General features: G+C 44.3%; 1 protein-coding gene across 1 annotated transcript in view; it reads left to right on the top strand.

The window, feature by feature from the left end:
• CCDC187 (coiled-coil domain containing 187) overlaps window positions 1-22,107 on the top strand; it is a 100,995-nt gene that overhangs the window by 58,771 nt on the left and 20,117 nt on the right. The window contains 7 exon segments of the mRNA XM_038745666.1: window positions 11,857-11,954; window positions 13,662-13,775; window positions 15,007-15,131; window positions 17,960-18,039; window positions 18,830-18,984; window positions 19,639-19,811; window positions 21,074-21,161. Of these exon segments, the coding sequence (XP_038601594.1) occupies window positions 11,857-11,954; window positions 13,662-13,775; window positions 15,007-15,131; window positions 17,960-18,039; window positions 18,830-18,984; window positions 19,639-19,811; window positions 21,074-21,161 (833 nt within the window).

The following is a 22,107-nucleotide window of genomic DNA, read 5'->3' as shown; positions in this document are numbered from 1 at the left end:
GAGAGTGGGTTGGTTGCCCTTTGGATTTGCTTTTTGTGGGGGATTTTTTTCTACAACTTCGAGCCCTGTGTTTGCTTAGTTTTAAAGGAAGAGTTTGAGTTGGGGAACACTGCAGGCAGGAGGAATCTGTATGAATCCTGCCAAGCTGACTGAAGATGGAAGGAGCTGTGGGAAGCCTTCCCTGAGCAGGTGAAGATGTTGAGCAAATTCAGGCTGGGATAGTCCCATAAGGCCAGACTGATGAGACAATCCCAGAATCCTATAGCTGTAGGGGGCTTTTAGAGAGTATCTGGTTCATCCCCCTACCTCAGGGCAGAAAACACACACACACACACACACACACACACACACACACACACCCCACCCCCCACCCCCCCACCCCCGCCCACAAACACCCCCAAAACAATAACAACAACAAATCACTCCAGGCAGACTAGAGGACTCTGGTGGACCATGGACCTGATGTTAGTCCATGTCTGGGATTCACTGTGACCCTACCCACTCCATCCCCCTTCTCCTGTTATATCTCCCTTTCCGTTAATCCTGAGAAAATAGAGGATTGAAATTGTGCAAACTTTGTCCCAAAAGCCTTAAAGTCAAATCATCCTCCCCACTTCCCCTGCCTCATCCCCAGCCTATCTCACGATGCTCTGACCCAGCTGGGATACAAAATAATATGCTGTACTTTCCCCTCCCTCCTTGTCACCTCTAAGCTGACAAGATAAATAGCTTCTGTCCACCAGGTCAGGGCTATGGCTCACAGTTGAGTGTACCCGGGGATCCACTGAGGGGGATGATGGCAACTGTCTGCCCTGGTCATATCCCACTCTGCCTCCTAATAATAATTGTGGTATTTATAAGAGCTTACTTTGTTCCAGACACTTATACTAAGTGGTGGGTTAGATACAAGTTACTCAGGTTGGACACAGTTCCCGTCCCACATAGCTGACAAAGCTACAGCTTAATTCCTGTCCCACATAGGGCTCACAGTCTCAATCCACATGTTACAGATGAGGTAACCGAGACACAGAGAAGTGAAGTGACTTGACCAAATTCACACAGCAGACAAGTGGCAGAACGGGATTAGAACCCAGGTCCTTTTGACTCCCAGGCCTGTGGGATCCATTAGGTCATACTGCTTCACTCTACCAGAGCTTAGTACAGTGCCTGGCACAAAATAAGCACTTAAAAATACCATTATTATTATTATTGCCTCCTCAAAAGTCTGTCCTCCTCCTCCCACACTCTTGGCAGCAGCAATCAATCATATTTACTGAGCGCTCAAGTGTGTGCAGAGCACTGTACTAACTGCTTGGGAGAGTGCACTAAAACAGAGTTGGTAGAGACCCTCCCTGCCCACAATGAGCTTACAATCTAGGGGGGGAAAGGAAACAAAGGGAAACTCAGGACAGCAGACAGGCCTCAAATCCCACTACTCAGACGTGGGAGACCATAATCATGCCCCTCCCCTCCACCCAGCTGTGCTGCAAATCCACAGACCTGGCCTACCAGATGGACAAAAGTAATTCCCCCCACTCCAACCTTTGGCTAAAAGTCCATTTAGTCACCATCTCTAATAACTAATAATAATTACGGTATTTGTTAAGCACTTACTGTGTGCCAGGCACTGTACTTAGTGCTGGAGTGGACACAAACAAATGAGGTTGTCCCTGTCCCACGTTGGGTGACACTCTCAATCTCCATTTTACAGTTAAGGTAACTGAGGCCCTGAGAAGTGAAGTGACTTACCCAAGGTCACACAGCAGACAAGTGGTGGAGCAGGATTGGAACCCATGACCTTCTGACTCTCAGGCCCGTGCTCTACCCACTATTCCATGCTGATTCTCTTTGCGCTGGGTGCTAGTCTGACTCCAGCATTCCCAGAAAAGCTGTGGAAAGCCAACCCTGAAACCGACTGACATTGCAGGTCTGTCAGGACAGAACCACAGCTTAATTCCTTCATTCAGTCATATTTACTGAGAATTTACTGTGTACAGAGCACTGAACTAAGCACTTGGGAATGTACAATGTGACAATAAACAGAAACATTCCTTCTCACGAGTCCAACTCAGTGGCTTCTGGACATCAGCACCCACAGCAAGAACTAACCCATTCTATAGGTTTCCTCTGGTAAGGTGCTAAGCTTCATCCCCTGCCTCTAGCTTTTGTATTAGGGATTATATGTTTGAGCCATAAATGTATCAGCTACAGGTAAGTGACTGTCATGAACTTATTAATCAAGCAATCAATGATATTTATTGAGCGCTTACTGTATGCTCACTGGACTAAGTGCATGGGAGAAGATAATTGAATAAGTATATGATTCCTGCCCTCAAGGAGCTTACAATCTAGTGCCTATTTTACTGTTCTCTCCCAAGGCTTTACTGCAGTGTTCTGCCCACTGTGAGCCCTCAAAAATTACCATTAATTTATTGACCATCATGCCCTCCCTCCTCATATCCAACAATGGCTCTTCCCACCTTCAAAGACTTATTAAAGGCACATCCCCTCCAAGAGGCCTTTCCTGACTAATCCCTTTTTTCCTCTTCTCCCACTCCCTGCTGCATCACCCTGACTTGCTCCCTTTATTCATCCCCCCTTCCCAGCCCTACAGCACTGATGTACATATCTGTAATTTTATTTATTTATATTAATGTCTGTCTCCCCTCTAGACTGTAAGCTTGTTGTGGGTAGGGAATGTGTCTCTGTTATTATATTGTAATCAATCATTCATATTTATTGAGCACTTACTGTGTGCAGAGCACTGTACTAAGCACTTGGGAAGTACAAGTTGGCAACATATAGAGACAGTCCCTACCCAACAGTGGGCTCACAGTCTAGAAGGGGGAGACAGAGAACAAAACCAAACATATTAACAAAATAAAATAAATAGAATAGATATGTACAAGTAAAATAAATAGAGTAATAAATATGTACAAACACATATATACATATATACAGGTGCTGTGGGGAAGGGAAGGAGGTAAGACGGGGGGATGGAGAGGGGGACGAGGGGGAGAGGAAGGAAGGGACTCAGTCTGGGAACCCCAAGCACTTAGTACAGTGCTCTGCACACAATAAGTGCTCAATAAATATGATTGACTGAATAAACCCACTGTAATCTTTAATATCCTCTCCCCTGGCCTTCAGAAGGCACAGGGGGAGGAGGCAAGGGAGAAGGGAGTCCCAGCCCTGGTCAGCATTTGCTTTGGCCCAACTGACCTGTTTCATAAGACCTGCAGTCTGTCCTGAGCCTACTTTGGGGTCTGTCCAGCCCCTCGGAGACAAATATTTTTCTACATTCGAGCTGGGATCTCCTTTTCAGTAAATATTGTGTATGCTTGATTCTGTCAGCAGAGGGTGCTACCCTCTTGAGGAAAATGAAATGATTTTATATGCGATTACAGCAATAAGAAGGTGATAAAAAACATTTAAACTTTGTGGACCTAGTCATTTTCCCTCAGGTTGAAATTTAGAAGGTGACAGGCCATGTGGGGGTTATTGCTCATAACCTAAATAAAGAGGGAGAGAATACTGTCAGTCAAATAGTCCTTGCAGTAAGTGATCATTTCTAGAATGACCAATGAGGCTTGTGTAGGGAAGGAAGAATTCAAATCCATTCATAAAGGGCATACGAGCATCGCCACAGCCCAGCCAAACACAGAGACGTTTCCCAGAGTGCCCAGTAAAAGGACAGTCTATTTTATTTTTAAGCAAAGTTGATGATGTTAGTGAGCAAGTCCTTAGGTGCAGTGGAAATCATGAAATCCTTGCTAAATTACTGTCTACTTCATGCCAATCCCCCAAAAAGACACCTTGACCAAATAAACCCATAGCACATGTAATAAGTTCAAAAATGAGACTTTCACTTTTGTGTTCCCCAGCTTACGTAGAAATAACCACAAGTCCCCCAAATATTTAAACATTTCTAAATGCATACATTTAGCAATTTAAAGTTTTGTATATTAAACCTTAGCTAAAACCACTCCCCTTCCCTGCAATCCTCCAGTCTCTCCTTGTTACCCTTCTTTTTGCATGGTTTCTCTTTTAATCAATCAATCAATGGTATTTATTGGAAAGAGCACCTGCTTTGGAGTCAGAGGTCATGGGTTCAAATCCCGGCTCCACCAATTGTCAGCTGTGTGACTTTGGGCAAGTCATTTCACTTCTCTAGGCCTCAGTTACCTCATCTGTAAAATGGGGATTATGATTGTGAGCCCCCCCGTGGGACAACCTGATCACTTTGTAACCTCCCCAGCGCTTATAACAGTGCTTTGCACATAGTAAGTGCTTAATAAATGCTATTATTATTATTATTATTATTATTATTATTATTATTATTATTGAGCATTTTCTGGGAGCAAAAAACTGTACTAAGTGCTTGGGAGAATAAAGGAGAACTAGTATATTAGATCCCTGCCCTCAAGAATTTTACAGTCTAGGTGGGGAGGCAGACATTAAATTACAGATAAGGGGAAGTATAAGGGTCAGGGGCAAGTGGCTAGAACATGGGCCATCAAAAGGACCTGGGTTCTAATCCCAGCCCTGCCACTTATCTGCTGTGTGACCATGAGCAAGTCACTTCTCTGTGCCTCAGTTCCCTCATCTGTAAAATGGGGATTAAGATTGTGAGCCCCATATGGGACAGGACTGTGTCCAACCTGATTATCTTCTATCTACCCCAGCACTTAGAACAGTGCCTGACACATAGTAAGTGCTTAAAAGATACCGTAAAAAAAAGTATCATAGTGCTTTACAGGTGTAGAACCAAGTTCCTAGGGAATGCAGTAAGGAAGGAAAATAGGGTGGGGAGATGAGAGAGATTTACACTGATTCACAATTAGACTTGTTTTAGTCTGGTACATACCCTCCCTTTTTGCTATAGAAACTGGATTTTCTCCCCCCAGATTCCACCTCATTTTCAGAATACAGTCTCTAGACTGTAAGCTCATGGGAAGGAAACATGTCTACCAACTCTGTTGTATTGTACTCTCCCAGGTGCTTAGTACAGTGCTCTGCACACAGTAAGAATTCAATAAGTACAATTGATTGGTTGATTAAAGAGTGAAACAACTGTAGTGTTCTTGAAGGTTAAGCTCAAAGAGCCCCCAACCTCCTGAAAGTATCATCTCATACATGTATGTGTCAGAGGCTGTGACTTGGCCTCTAGGAATGTACATGCTATGGGATGTAAGATAAAAACAGATTGTGCTCTTTTTTCTGTATTAGACATTTTTCATATTCTGGTACAGCATACATCAATAATTGTATCTAACGGTACAGCTTATTAAAACCACCTTCCTATAGACTTCCACTAGACTGTAAACTCCTTGAGGGCAGGGATCATCATCATCATCAATCATATTTATTGAGCGCTTACTGTGTGCCGAGCACTGTACTAAGCGCTTGGGAAGTACAATTTGGCAACATATAGAGACAGTCCCTACCCAACAGTGGGCTCACAGTCTAAAAGAGTAGGGATCATGAGTACCAACTCATACTGTACTTTTCCAAGTGCCTAGCACAGTCCTCTGTGCACAGAAAGCGCTCAATAAATTCCACTGATTGATTCTTCCCAGGCAGGGTGCCTGGGTTGACACTCATCAAACATTCCATTACATGGGGCAATGCTGACTTTTAAAGAGAAGGGTCAGCAGTTCAACCTATTGACTGGTTTGATGGATTGAGAAATCTGAGGTGCTTCAGGATATGAAAATTCTTTGCTTCAAGAGTTAACTCAGTTCTGATCTTTCAGACAAAGAGGATTTGTACTCAGGGCTCAAAATCCACAGATCTGTGGAGAGCACTGCCAAGCGTTCTGAACCCCAATTCTCCCCGTCCTTCCCTCACCTTAAAGTGCTGTGAGACCTCTTTTTTCAAAGATGACAACCAGGTCTAAAGTAAAAATTTGTAATGCGCGATCGCACGTGCCTCTAGGTGAGAAGTTGAAATTGGTTTCGGCTGATTGCTGACTTGAGCAGGAACGCCCGAAGACTTCTTTGCATTAAGTAGCAGAAAGTAATTCTGACTCTTTTCCCTTGCATGGTTAAAATGGAAATTCTCCAGCCCCGTCTCTCTAATTGCATCCAGCAGGGATATTGATATGTTTTAGTTAGATTGTGGTTACTATGTGATGAAAAGTTGTCAACCAAACCTCCTTGCCCGTAGATCAAATTGCTTCTCTTCCTGTCGTGGAGGCCCCAGGATTTTGGCACTGGCTAGTGGGTTTCAGTACTTGATGGGGGGAAATGGGATTTTAGGAGATATGTTGCTCTACTCCTCTGGTTTCTGAGGTGGTAGATGGGTACTGACCTAGTCAGACTCAGCTGTGGGAAGTGACTAAGTTCCTTGTTTACAACACAGCTCCCTGGCCCTGCTTCGCCTGGCTATGGTTCTGAAACGGTATTTAAGGGCCTGGGGTGGAGGGGTCATAGAGGACACTATAGCATGCTTTAGAGGAACATAAGCGTCCTCGTGAGTAATATCTTGACCTTGCATTAACCTGGGTTTCAAGAGAAATGAAACAGGGGGGAGGTGAGGCCTCAAATATTTTATCCACTTAGGAAAAAATGCAGTTCTGCTGCTACTCTGATCAATGCAGAGATGATGCTTTCGAGCCAGGAGGGAGAAAATGAGGCTGCAGCAGGTGGGTTAACACTGCTCTGGGGGGGCCTGCTCTGCTTACAAACCCTATTTACGCATTTGATGAAGCTGATGCTGTTGCTGGGAATGATCCATGTCCTCTGATCCCCTGTGCTTTTCCTGAAAAACCTGTTTCCTCCCCTCTTCAACCTGCCCTCCCACCCTCACATATGTGTATATATATATATATCAATCAATCAAGCAGTGGTATTTATTGAGTTCTTACTGTGTGCAGAGGACTGTACTAAGCACCTGGGAGAGTACAATATAACAGAGTTGGTAGACATGTTTCCTGCCCACAGTGAGTTTACAGGATAGAGGGGGAGATAGATATTTGTATAAATCCTTACGCTCAGTTGCTTCCCCTTCCTGTAATTGATTTTAAGTCCATTTCTCCAATTAGACTGTAAGCTCCTTGAGAGCAGAGATTAGGTCCACAGGTTCTATTGTACTCTCCTAAATACTTAGTACAGTGCTCTGCACAGAGTAAGTGCTCAATAAGTACCATTGACCGATTGATTGAATCACCAGCCAGGCCCAGGCCTTATTCTGGATCTTGTTTGGTGCCTCAGATATTGGCACTTAAAACATGCTATCAATAAAAATAACAGAAAGAACGGCTTGAAGGTCTCTGAGTCACTCACAATCAGAAAAATAAACTATAATTTCAATGTTCCTGTGGCTGAAAAGCAAGGAAACTATGTTAACTTCATAAGCAGCTGCTCTGGTGCATTGAAATATAAACACAGAGGCCAGGAGCTGAGATTCTGAATAACTTCATGCCAAGGGCTTAAATGCTGTCTCTAGGCCAGCTCTCCTAGCCTGGGGGAGAATGCTCTACCTCAGCCAGTGCTACTTAGTTGTTTATAAAAGTGAAAGACAAGCATCCACTAAGCACAGAATTCCAGAAGTAGCACAGCCCTAGATTATACCAGAAGCCTTCCAGCTCCAGATTCTGCCTATCTCAGTGGCACCAAAGAATGCTTAAGGAACAATATCGCATCAGTCAATCAATGGTATTCACTGAGTGCTTACTGTGTGTAGAGCACTGTACTAAGTGCTTGGGAAAGTACAATACAACAGAGTTGATAGTCCCATTCCCCACTCACAAGGAGTGTGGCTTAGTGGATAGAGCATGGCCTGAGAATCAAAAGAACCTGGGTTCTAATCCCAGCTCCACCACTTGTCAGCTGTGTGACCCCGGGCAAGTCACTTAACTTCTCTGGGCCTCAATTACCTCATCTGTTAAATAGGAATTAAGACTGTGAGCCCCATGTGGGACAGGGACTGTGTCCAACCTGATTAGCTGGTATCTACCCCAGCACTTAGAAAAGTGCTTGGCACATCATAAGTGCTTAACAAATACCATTATTATAATTATTATTGCTATTATTAAGGAAATTGCAGTGTACAGGAACTGGTTCTCCGTGGTGGATAGCCACCCTAAAGGATATCTGGTATAAAAGGATGGGCCAGTTGGAGAAGCCTAGTGGATAGAGCACCATTCTGGGAGTCAGAAGGTCATGGGTTCTAATCCCAGCTTGCCAATTGTTTGCTGTGTGAACTTGGGCAAGTCACTTTACTTCTCTGTGCCTCAGTTACCTTATCTGTGGGACAAGGCTGTGACTCCTAGACTGTGAGCCCATTGGATAGGGATTGTCTCTATTTGTTGCCAAAGTGTGCTTTCCAAGCATTTAGTACAGTGCTCTGCACACAGTAAGCACTCAATAAATACAGCTGAATGAATGAATGACAGGGACTGTGTCTAACCCAATTTACTTGTATCTACCCCAGTGCTTAGAACAGTGACTGGCACAAAGGAAACACTTAACAATGATTATTATTATTATTATCCTTCTAGCAGGGCAAGGAATTGGCTGCAGAACACATCATCATCACCATCAGTGCATAAATAGTCATCCTTCGTACTCAAAGAAGACTATGACAATGAATTTTGCCTAAAATTGTCTGTGTAACTAAAAATGCCAGTGCAGGGATGACAGTCTTGGCTCCTCTGTGTGTACAAAATGGTGGTACCTTTTGTTGTGTTGTAACATTCGATGTCTGGAAAGGAGGACTTTCCACCAGCCCACAACAGGTCTGTGGGATGTTGCTCATCTATGAATTGCAATTTCAGTGCCTCAGAAATTCACTAAGTTAAGTGGAAATCCAGCCCATGACCCATGAGGAAATGTAGGTGATTTGATATGGGTGTCAATTTAAGGTGAAGCAGAAATTTTGTTCCCAAGGAACAGGAAAACAAGGCTGCTGCCAAGACCGAATCACTCTGTCTCATAAAATTTTGCCTCAGATAATTTTTGCTTCAGGTTTTGGAGTATTACTTCTTTTGAAAAAAAAAACTGAATAGCTGAACGAATCCTTCGAGCTTTGGAACAGTGAAGGCTATTTTGTTCCATTCCAGGGCTCTGAAGTTTGTGTGCCATTTTCCCTTGTAACTAGCTATATTTGAGGGTTGAATTGTTCTGATATAGTCAGGATGAACCACGGACCTACTCATGCCTCATTAATTTGTGTTTGCCCATAAATCCCTGCTGGACCACATTCCAACAAAAGGGTTTTCAATTTTTTAAGAAGCTATAGTCTCGCAGCCTCAATACTCTGCCTGAAATAGCTCCATCTTCTCCTAATCCTAACAGAGGTCCTTATCTTCCCAACCCACCCTGTCCTCCCCGTGATTTTCCCATCACTCTAATCAGTATCACTATCCTCTCTGTCTCACAAGCCCATAACCTTGGCATTATCCTCAATTCATCTCTTTCATTAAAACCACACATTCATTCTGTCACCAAATCCTGTTGGCTCAACCATGACGGCATCACTAAAATTCACCCTTTCTTCTCCATCCAAACTGCTACCACGTTAATCCTATCCTACCTTGCTTACTGCTTCAGCTTCCTTGCTGACCTTCCTGTCACCTGTCTCTCCCCACTCCATTCTATACTTCACTCTGCTGCCTCAATCATTATTCTAAAAAGCCATTTAGTGCATGATTCTTCACTCCTCAAGAACCTCCAGTGGTTGCCCATCGACCTCTGTATCAAATAGAAACTCCTTACCATTGGCTATAAAGCACTTAATCACCTTGCCCCCTCCTACTTTACCTCCATGATTTCCTAGTACAACTCAGCCCCCATATTTTACTCCTCTATTGCCAACCTACTCACTGTACCTCGATCTCATCTATCTCATCTCCGACCTCTCACCCACATCCTACCTCTGTCCTGGAATGCCCTCCTCTTCATATCTGACAGACGATCACTCTCCCCACCTTCAAAGCCTTATTAGAAGCACACCTCCTCCAAGAGGCCTTCTCCCACCAAGTCCTCATTTCCTTTTCTCCCATTCCCTTCTGCACCACCTTTGCACTTGGATTTGCACCCTTTATTCACCTCTCCCTAAGCTCTACAGCATTAATTTATATATCTGTAATTTAATTTATATTAATGTCTGTATCTCCCTCTGATCTGTAAACTCACTGTGGGCAGGGAATGTGTCTACCAACTCTGTTATATTGTACTCTCCCAAGTGCTTAATACAGAGCTTGGCACACAGTAAGTGCTAGTAAATATGATTGATTGATTAATAATCATGACCTTCTCCCTCACACTGTCATTCAAGGCCTCTTCTCACATAGCTTCCCTTCTCCCTTTTCACCCCTACACATTTCTACTCACATTCTACTCACACACACCTAGAAACACTCCCCAGAAGCCAGTCAACTCTATGGTGGGGCAGATAGCAGGAAACCTGAGAAAACAGGTTCTGTAGGCTTTAAAGTCATGGGACTTAAACCAGGCTGCTGCCTACTCTTGCTACAATGCTGTTGTATTCTCCCAGGTGCTTAGTACAGTGCTCTGCACACAGTAAACACTCAATACATTGATGGTGTGATTCTTATCTGGCTATCTGAAGTTCCCATTGTCTATTAGCATTGCCTGCCATAATGGCCAGACCCACTGCCCCTATTGACTCCAGCTGTATTAACAGAATCGATTCATATGGACAAATAATAATAGTAATTATGGAACTTGGCATTTACAAAGCATTTTCTTTGTGCTAAGAACTGAGGTAGATACAGGGGTAGCACTGTTCTAAGTGCTGGTTGGGCAGGGGCTCCCAGTCTTAATCTCCATTTTACAGATGAGGTAACTGAGGCCCAGAGAAGTTAAGTGACTTGTCCAAGGTCACACCGGAGACAGGTGGTGAGGCCGAGGTTAGAACCCAGGTCCTTCTGACACCCGGCGCCCATGCTCTATCCACTAAGCCACACTGCTCCTCTCCACATGGAGATCAACCATGTGGAAGATTCCCCAAATTGTACTTACTGATCTGTTGTTGTGCTGTACTCTCCCAAACCTTTAATACTGTGCTCTGCAAACAGTAGGCACTCAATAAATATCATTGATTGATCTCAAGAAACTGGCTAGCAGTTCTTAATTTATGCTGGGGCTTGCTGGGACTCTACCCAGGAAACTCTGCAGTTGGCAGTTTGGCACCCTGGCAATATGCATGTTAATGTTATCGATAGTAAGACCTCCCCACCTTCAAAATCATGACATGTGTATCATGTAAAATTGCGTTATCACTTGAGTCCCGAACACCTCCTGCACTTCAAGTTGAGCACCCTATGGTTGAGATGCTTGAACCAATTTCTCCAAGTGCCCAGAAATCTTAGGGCGGAAGCTAGGCACCAGAACTGTGACACTCAACCAGGCCCTAACCTCATCAAACAGAAATGAGTGAGCCCATTGTTGGGTAAGGACTATCTCTATATGTTGCCGACTTGTACTTCCCAAGCGTTTAGTACAGTGCTCTGCACACAGTAAGCGCTCAATGAATATGATTGAATGAATGAATGAAAAGAGGGCCTCACTTCCAAGAGTGGGGAGGGCACTGCCCTTGTACCCTTCATCGCTAAATGGGGATGTTCACAGAGTTTTAAATTCTGGGATGTTGGGGGATCACAGTACTAGCCAGTCCAGCCTGAGGGCTGACTGGGCCTTGCCAAGTTTTGTTGAGTTTTAAGTGTTTTAGCCTGGTCTGACCCACAGGCCAGTAGCTACCTGACTTCCATGTTGACCTGGCCTGTGTGGAACCTTTCTACCTCTCCCTGGGTCTAAGTTCTTCCTTCCTGAGGCTTCTACCTGCCTGTGGTCTAATGTACTCACTGGTCTGTACTGATTGTTTTTCTAGGTGGAGGGAATCAATACAATAGTTATCCCAGAGAACCATATATGAACCATCTTGCCAACGTGAAGCTGAAATACCATACTTTGCTTCAGACATTAAAGGTATGACTAGTTTCCTGAAGGGTTGTTTTTATTTCTGTTGTTCTTGGTGTTTTGTTTTACGGTATTTTTTAAGTGCTTACTATGTGTGAGGCTCTGTTCTAAGCGCTGGGGTATATATAAGATAATGAGGGTGGATACACTCTCTGCCTCACATAGGCTCACAGCCTTTATCCCCATTTTACAGATAAAGTAACTGAAGCACAGGGAAGTTAAGTGATTTGCCCAAGATCACACAGCAGACAAGTGGCAGAGCCAGAATAAGAATTCAGGTTCTCTGACTCCCAGGACCTCACTTTATCTATTAGTTCACACAGCTGCTCTGAAGGTTCTTGGGGTTCTTTCAATGAAAGTACATTGTGGGTATTTGTTAATACTGAATGTATAAATATGCTGTTATCATGAAGTAAATTATATTATAGGTAGATGATGTATTTTTTTTCTCAGCTAAATTAAAATAAAATGTCGCTCTGAGCTTTGCTCTTACCAGTTCACAAGTTGAAACGAAGCAGCGTGGCTCAGTGGAAAGAGCCCGGGCTTTGGAGTCAGAGGTCATGGGTTCAAATCCCAGCTCCGCCACTTGTCAGCTGTGTGACTTTGGGCAAGTCACTTAACTTCTCTGTGCCTCAGTTACCTCATCTGTAAAATGAGGATTAAGACTGTGAGCACCCCGTGGGACAACCTGATCACCTGTAACCTCCCCAGCACTTAGAACAGTGCTTTGCACATAGTAAGTGCTTAATAAATGCCATTATTATTATTATTATTATTAAATGCCGAAAGCAGAGTGTTATTCTAAGGATTAGAACCTCAGAATTATTTTTAATCTCATGAGTTTAACTGGAAGCCTTATTTTTAGACCTAAAGGCTGACTAGAGGAAACTCCAGAATTTTTAATTGCATTATTAATAACTAGATCCTCAAGTTGAAATCTGGTCTATTCAAAGCAAGGGAAAACTTAAGAAGTGAGTTGAATAGCAAACTGGAGTTGGGGGAGAGCAGGGATGGAGGAGAGGAGTGAAATCACAGAAAGAGAAAGAGAAGGGATGGAGAGGAAGACATATTTCCATTGCAGGGAACAAGATGGGCAATACAGTGAGGGAAGGGGAGATGGCACAAAGTTTGGGATCTTTCCCCAAAATTCCTTTTCCTGAAACAAAATTTCCCTTCCAGGTATCTATCTTAACAGCATTTACTGAGTGTCTCCACAGCCCCACTCCTAATAAGGAGCTCAGAATCCTATGGGTCAACCGATCAAGAAAGTGGTTTTAAGGAGTTTTAGTTCATTTTTGGTCAGAGCGGTGGAGAAAGATAGATATGTGTGCTCAAGAAGAGGGAAATCACTTCTGAGTTAGCAAAGGAAAAACCCTTTTCTAGGCAGAGAGGTAACTGGATTTATTCCTCTCCCTGTGTAAACGGAGCTGAATTTGAAGGTTGTGTCCACATTCCAATCAATCAGTGGTGTTCCAAGAGCACCTAAGCAAAACTCTCATGCTGCCTGCTTGTTGCCAGTTTTCTCTCAGGAAATGAGAGATGCCCCTGCCTTGGATTAAATTCAAAAGCCCCATATCACGACAATGAGCTTCTGGAAAATGAAGCCAGGGTGAACTGCATTTCAGTTTGGCTGTTTCCTGTTACTGCTGCTGCACCTGGTTACCGAAAGTCATTTGAGAAAGATGGTTAGTGCCGATATGTCTTCTCCCCACGTAGCTCCATCAGCTGAAACAAGAGCAAGAGATGGCCCTTCTGAAGCTGAGAGCAGAACTGGAATCCCGGGAAGCTCAATCGTCTTTGGAGGAATTGCTCTTCTGGCATCAGTTAAAGGTAAATCAGCATGGCTCAGTGGAAAGAGCACGGGCTTGGAAGTCAGAGATCATGGGTTCGAATCCTTACTCTGCCACTTGTCAGCTGTGATACCTTGGGCAAGCCACCTAACTTCTCTGTGCCTCAGTTACCTCATCTAAAATGGGGATTAAGACTTTGAGCCCCACATGGGACAACCTGATCACCTTGTATCCCCCCAGTGCTTAGAACTGTGCTTTGCACATAGTAAGCACTTAACAAATACCAACATTATTATTAAATCTAGCTGTGTGGAAAGTACTGTATGACTTTCAGCAAACACCACAGCCAGCCTCAGGACTCCCTTCCCCAGGATTCATTTCTTATACCCATATAGACTTTTTATTGAAAAGATTTCTCTGGGCAGTGCACAAATAGAAGCTTCTTAAAATCCATTTTAAATGACCTTATTTCCAAAATATCCACTCTTTCCTCTGCATTATCTGCCTGTTGACCGTGATCTCTGCCAACCTTATTCTATCCATTTTTATCCATTTAAATGGAAAATTTTTACCCAAGACCCCCTTCTTCCTTTCTCTGTTTCCCTTTGGTAATGAGTTTTCTCTGTTGGTCTTTGATAGCCTCTGTGGTAATATGGTGGTTTTTTCACTGTGCTATTCTAAGATACTCACTATTGGAGGTAGCCCACGATGCTTGAATCCCCAAAGATGGGATCCTCAGGCCTTAATTTACATAACTTCTTTAGCATTTCTGCATCCATGACCAGACTGTCTCCAAAATTCTTACTTGGGCTTCCTGAAAAACACACTGGAGGGTGACATGGAGCCTGCTGGGAGAGATGGGGGAGAGTTAAAGAGAGGAAATTCCTTTGCATCCATCAGGTTGCTTTCCTAACTGGCTTCTAGAGGCTCCTAGACTTAGCCAAGTAAGAACAGTGCAGTGGAAATAAAGAACTTCCATCAGCTGCTCAGCCAGACAGGGCTCACACTGGCTCACATGAGCACTAGTCCATTGGGATTTTCCCAGTTTCTGACCCTGCCTGTGACCTCTGCTAAAAAAATTCCAAAACAGAAGGGTAGAAATTGGAAACTCCACTTTGCAGGTGGATAAACCTAAGGTTGTAACTTCTGGGAAAGCTGGGACTAGAACACAAGACTCCTAACTCAATCGACTCCATCATACTACATCTTTCCTTGAGCTTGCTCTGAGGAGACAGCCCCTGGTAGTTCCTAATATTTACCTTGTTTTACAGTATTTTCACAGAAGCAGTGCAATAGGCCCTAGAATAGTAAACAGGGTGGACAAGTGGAAGAGAATACAGACTCAAGAGAATGATGAACTCCCAGTCTCTTCTGCCAACATCTCAGCTGGGTGCAGGTAAGGAGGGAAGGGGACGGCCTGCCTTCTCCCTTCCCCAGCATGGGGAATTGGTAATTTAACTGAAATTAGTAGAGTCTCTTTGAATTGACATACTCCCAGAAATTCAAAATAACTAATTCAAGAATGTGAGGCTGGGTCTCCCAAACATGTTGGTCAATCTCCAGTATTGATGGGGTGCCTCTTGGCTGTACTGAGGGGAGGGAAGGATAGGAGAAGGTGTGGTTCCTGCTCTTAAGGACACACACACACACACACACACTCTCTCTCTCTCTCTCTCGCTCTCTCTCTCTCTCTCTCTGTCTCTCTCTCTCTCTCTCTCTCTCTCTCTCTCTCTCTCTCTCTCTCTCTCTCTCTCTCTCTCTCTCTCTCAAATCAGGCCCTGATCACCTAGGGGGTATTTATTGAGCACCAGCTGTATATAGAATGCTGTGCTTAGCACTTGAAAAAGTGCAGTAATATTAGAAGTCGTGCTCTTTACCCAATCAGTCATATTCATTATTTCCTGTGTGCAGAGCACTATATTAAGCACTTTGGAGAGTACAATATAACAGTATTACAGAGTTAGAAGACACATTCCCTGCCCACAGTGAGCTTACAGTGTAGAGGGAGAGACAGACATATAAATAAATTATGAATATGTACGTAACTGCTGTGGGACTGAGGGAGGGGTGGATAAAGGGAGCAAATCAGTGTGAGGCAGAACGGAGTGGGAGAAAAGGAAATGAGGGCTTAGTCAGGGAAGGCCTCTTGGAGGAGACATGCCTTCACTGAAGCTTTGAAGGTGGGGAGAGTCATTGTCGGATGTGAAGAAGGAAGATGTTCTAGGCCAGAGGAAGGACATGGGTGAGAGATCAGTGGCTAGGTAGGCAAGATCAAGGTACAGTGAGTAGTTTGGCATTAGAGGAGTCACATGTGCAGGCTGCGTTGTAGGAGGGGGTAAGGTGATTGAGTGCTTTGAAGTGGATGGTAAGGAGTTTCTGGTTTTTGTGGTGGTGGATGGGCAACCAGTGGAGGTTCTTGAGTGGGAAAACAGGGACTGAACCCTCAAGGAGTTTACAGACTGGCTCCTGGTTCAGCCCCTCCATCCCCCCTCTGCAAGTCTGCCCCAAATCCCTGGTAGGACCCATGAGTGCAAAGAACCTTCACGAGTCTGTCACGTGGGAGTGCCAGCTGACTATTCATTCAATCGTATTTATTGAGTGCTTACTTTGTGCAGAGCACTGTACTAAGTGCTTGAGAAGTACAAGTGGACTGCTAGGGACTGCATCATATTCACTGAAACAGCAGCAAGACAGACAGGACTAAAGCCAGTGCCGGGGGTGGGATCACCTTCCCTCCTCAAGGACATTACAGAGTTTGTCAGCTACTTTTTGGCCGGACTTTCCCCATTCTTATTTTAATTGGCCTCTCCCTCCTTCCCTCTCCATTGCCCCAAGAAGAGAAGCCAAAATACTCTGACTGACTGTAGTTTAGCTTGGACCATAATATCCTATTTTCACTAGCAATAAAATTGCCGAATGCTAGAAAGGAAGATCCCATAGGGAGTGGCTGAGACTAGAACACTTCTGCAGGGCATTCCCCCAACTGTGTAGGATCAATTCAATGTGTGCTGCAACTAAAACAGCAGGCCAGAACCAGAAATTTTCTGGGATTATCACAGTTCATGTATTTTGGTCTTGGTTCTCTCCCTGCAAAGGAGGGTGGGAAAACTGGGGCCACATAATTCCAAGGAGCTGCCCTCCACGAGTCACACAGGTTCAACTCCCTCCAACCACATCCGGTGACATTAAGCATCTTGGCCAGGCTACTTTAGTGGGGTACCTGGGGCCCAGAATCTTTAACCCCTAGGACTGTTGGGCTATTCATTCATTCATTCAATCATATTTATTGAGCACTTACTGTGTGCAGACCACTGTACCAAGCACTTGGGAAGTACAAGTCGGCAACATAAAGAGATGGTCCCTACCAAACAATGAGCTCACAGTCTAGAAGGCTATTCTGAGAACACAGGGCCTGAATGTGGTCAGAGCAGCCTTGGCATCAGGGTTGGTTATGCTGGTCCTCAGGAACTGCTGGTTGATCAGACAGGACCAATTCGGCATTTTGGGAACCTCAGAGCAGAGGACTAGGAGAGTTGAGTGTCTGATTTAGTGAAAGGGAAAGGGAGGTCACAGAAACTCCTTACCACTCTGCCCCCTCCTACGTAACCTCTCTACTCTCCTACTACAACCCAGCCCACAAACTTCACTCTTCTAATGCTAACCTTCTCACTGTACCTTGATTTCATCTATTTTGCCAACAACCTCTTGCCCACTTCCTACCTCTGGCCTGGAACGCCCTCCCTCTTCATATCCGACACACAATTACACTCCCCTTGCTTCAAAGCCATACTGAAGCCACATCTCCTCCAAAGGGCCTTCCCTGACTAAGCCCTCTTTTTCTTTTCTTCCACTCCCTTCTGCTTCACTGTCTTGCTCCCTTTATTCATCTCTCCTCCCAGTCCCACAGCACTTATGTACACATCTGTAATTTATATATCTATACTCTCTCTCTTTCTCTCTCTCTCTCTATATATTACCATCTGCTTTCCCCTTTATACTGTAAGCCAGTTGTAGATAGGGAATGTGTCTGTTATATTGTTATGCTGCACTCTACCAAGTGCTTAGTGCAGTGCTCTGCACACAGTAAGCACTCAGTAAATAAAATTGACCAACTGACTGACTGAGGGGGGTGGTTGTAGCATTCCCTGGGGCCTCGTCTACACCTGCCTCTAGTAGAAAAAAAGAACAAATTTCTTGGGTTTATTGGTGACTTTTCCCCACCAGAACAAACAAATCCACAGAAGAAACCCCAGGGATGAGGAGGAAGTTACAAGGGGAGCTACTGAATGGTGCAATATCTACAGGTAATTCATTCACTGGGGCTGACTTCTGGAATTGTTAATCACCGTTGGAACTGAGGGGATTAAAGACAAAGCTGAGAGTCTGTCCTCCATCTTTGAGGAGGATAGGATTACAGAAGATAAGTTGCAGCAAGACAAATTTAGGTTAGACTTAAGGACGTTCTTCCTAATTGGAAATGATAAACCACTGGAGCGGGCCTGAGAATGACCTAGAGTCTTCATCCCTGGAGATCTTTAAAACTAGAATCAACCATCTCATTGGGTGGTTTAAGTTTGGTCCCGCCTGGGTAGAGGAAGCTGGGGTACATGATCTCTCGGGTTCCCTAGGAGTCAGTGACTGGTGATGGGCACAGGTTGAAGACACTGGGTTATGCTCTCCGCTGGTGCAGAATGATCAATCTCAAGATAGACTTTAATTATCTTATTCCCCCTTTTCCTTTTACCTGCTGAAATGATTTCCCAGCCTCTTCCTTCCATTGCTCATTGAAACAGAGTAACCACCCTTTGAATTGAGGGCAAATTAAAGGCACAGAAAATATAATTGTATTTATTAATTTATTGACAGGTTAAACCCAACATATAAATCTGGGTGTGTTTTTTTAAAAAACCTAATATTGTAATGTGAAGTCTAATCTAATATCCAAGTGAGGGAATGGAGTACCAGGCTAAATTACTCAAATTTAATCTTGACTTTTTATGCCTGAGCCATAAACTGCAGAAATGAGATGAAGCTGTTTTGCTTTTTCGCTCAAATGAAGAAGTATTTTACATGGAGTGGTCTGACCATTTCTAGTTGCAGGGGCTCTGCCTGGGAAGCAGAGGCCGGCTTCTCCCTGGCCACTGTCCTGGGGTCTTCTGCCCCCACCCACAAATGAAAGGACCAGTGCAACACCTGTAGAAGTTGACCCTGAAGACAGCATCGGGCACGTCACAGATGTCCCCAGCCAGGTATATTTGTGGGGAAATAGCCATGCCAGATTTTAATGTTCCACTTTCTCTTCCTTGTGCCTGGTTCAGTGGTCTCCTCCCATGCCTTTTCCTAACTGAGAAGCAGCATGGCCCAGTAGATAATAATAATAGTGATGGCATTTATTAAGCACTTACTGTGTGCAAAGCACTGTTCTAAGCGCTGGGGAGGATACAAAGTGATCAAGTTGTCCCACGTGGTGCTCACAGTCTTCATCCCTATTTTACAGATGAGGTAACTGAGGCACAGAGAAGTTAAGTGACTTGCCCAAAGTCACACAGCTGACAATTGGCAGAGCCGGGATTTGAACCCATGACCTCTGACTCCAAAGCCCAGGCTCTCTTCCACTGAGCCACATGCTTCGAGGAAGGACATAGGTCTAATCCCATCTCTGAGACCTTGGGCAAGTCACTTCTCTGTGCCTCAGTTACCTCATCTGTAAAATGGGGATTAAGACTGAAGCTCCACAGGGGCTATGTCCAAACTGATTAGCTTGTTCTACCCTTAGAACAAATGCTTAGTACAGTGCTTGACACACAGTAAGTGCTTAACAAATACCATCATTAAAACGAACACCATTATTATTATTATTATTATTATTACTAACAACTTCCTACCATGTGCTCTGGCTTTAGTGGAGTGAATTCAGTCCGGCTGAATTTGGCTGTTTCACCTCAAAGATGATTGAGCAGTCCCTAAAGGACGAAGCGGAACGAGCCAGACACCAGGCAGACCTCCTCAGACTCCGGGAGAAAGCACTCCAGGAGAAAACCCGGGCGGAGCTGGCGTGGCTGGAGCACCAGAGGGTGTAAGACACAGACGGCTCTGCCATCGCCGCTTTTCTTTAAGTGGGAGAACATTTCTCAACTTCTGCCCCTCTGTCTCCCTGATATATCAACATAATAAGAATTCTGTCTCTGGACTCTGCACCATGCTTAGCTCCTGGCCCTCAACAAAGTTACATTAATGAGGGAAATTTCAGCATTCCTAAAGGTGAAGCAAAAATCTAGAGGGACATCTACTGCTATTTTTTCCCCAAAAGAAAAATTGATCGGTAGATGGAAAATGATTCACTAAGCCTTAATAAAACTCTTAACTCTTGCTGAGAAGCATGCTTCTTTTGAATTGAAATCAACTATTAAACAACAAGGCCTGGGGGAAAGCATGGGCCTGAGGGTCAGAGGACCTGGGTTCTAATCCCTACTCCATCGCTTGGGGTGACCAGGGGCTATAACTTAAATTCTCTGGGCCTCAGTTCCCTCATGTGCAAAATAGGGATTCAGTACCTTTTCTTCCTCTTTCTTAGACTGTGAGTCCCATGTGGGACCTGATTATCTTTTATCTACCCCAGCACTGGGTACAGTACTTGGTACTTAGTAAGCACTTAACAAATACCACTATTATTATTATTATTAATAATAATACTACTACTATACAGGAGTGGTGTCTTGAGCCACTGCAGGGAGGCAGAGGCAAGTGGCCCTATTTTGTTTTTGAGCTATAGGATCAGTGACAATGGGGCAGTAAAAACCTGGAATCATACTGAGGCCACAGATGCCTAGAGAGGAGAGAAGAAAGGGAGGAAAGCCAAGCTTAATGACAGTGAGAATTTAAATACCTGATGAAGATAATCCACAAAATCCCAAACAGGAATAATTGAAAGTTGTCTGAACTCCTTTGAATTTTCTGAGCAATTCACATTCAGAACCAGCTTGGAATCTTGAGAGGCCCTTGACAATGGAAACATAAGGGTGCCCAGCTTAAAGTGGGCCACATCTTCCTCTTCCTGGCCCATATATCCACTATTTCTCAGCAGCCATGGGGCTATTTTCATCCATCAATCAATTAATCAATCAATGTAGTGCTTACTATGTACAGAGCACTATACTAAGTACTTGGGAGAGTTATCCAGGATTAGTTGTGGTTTCACAGAGCTGAATAGGGGAGAGAGATGGGGATATCTGGAGGGGTATCGGGGGCAACTTGAGGGCAGTAGATCCAGGACCATCATCCCGTTTGCTCAGTTACTAAAGCGGCCCTGTTTCACATTGTTCTCAATCCTTCCTCCAGGTCTCTGGGAAATATGGGCAACCATAAAGCCGCATCCGCCATCATGGAGAAGCAGCACAGAATCCTAACCAACCTGCAGCAGGAACAGGTCAGGTGACTTTCTGATTTGGCATTCCCTCCATTTCCCCAGACACCTCTGTGCTCATCCGCCAGGAAGTGCTTCTTCTCTTGGGCTGAAGATGTTCTCCCTTAATACATGATTTCATTAGTTCTCTTGATTGTTGATTTTGCCCCTGGGGTGGTTATGACTTGAATCTGCACACTGCATGTTTTAAAATTGTAATAATAACACTTAAGTCCTACTATGTGCCAAGCACCGCTCTAAGTGCTGGAGTAGATAAAGTCAATCAGGTTGGACACAATCCATCCCTGTCCGACATGGGGCTCACAGCCTTAATCCCGATTTTACAGATGAGGTAACTGAGGCACAGAGAAGTCACTTGCCCAAAGTCACACAGCAGACATGTGGCAGAGCTGGGATTAGCACCCAGCTCCTTTTGCCCTTGCTCTATCCATTAAGACATGCAGGGCTTATCCCTTCCCCACTCCAGACAACTCCAGAATCTTTCTTAATCAATCAGTGGAATTTATTGAGGAGTTACAGTGTACAGAGCACTGTACTATCAATCAATCAATCAATCAATCGTATTTATTGAGCGCTTACTATGTGCAGAGCACTGTACTAAGCGCTTGGGAAGTACAAATTGGCATCACATAGAGACAGTCCCTACCCGATAGTGGGCTCACAGTCTAAAAGGGGGAGACAGAGAACAGAACCAAACATACCAACAAAATAAAATAAGTAGGATAGAAATGTACAAGTAAAATAAATAAATAAATAAATAAACAGAGTAATAAATATGTACAACCATATATACATATATACAGGTGCTGTGGGGAGGGGAAGGCGGTAAGGCGGGGGGATGGAGAGGGGGACGAGGGGGAGAGGAAAGAAGGGGCTCAGTCTGGGAAGGCCTCCTGGAGGAGGTGAGCTCTCAGCAGGGCCTTGAAGGAAGGAAGAGAGCTAGCTTGGC

Source organism: Tachyglossus aculeatus, chromosome 4 (genome assembly GCF_015852505.1).
Source record: "Tachyglossus aculeatus isolate mTacAcu1 chromosome 4, mTacAcu1.pri, whole genome shotgun sequence".
NCBI lineage: Eukaryota > Metazoa > Chordata > Mammalia > Monotremata > Tachyglossidae > Tachyglossus > Tachyglossus aculeatus.
The sequence above is the reverse complement of the archived record's forward strand: the minus strand, read 5'-3'. Positions and strand labels throughout refer to the sequence as shown.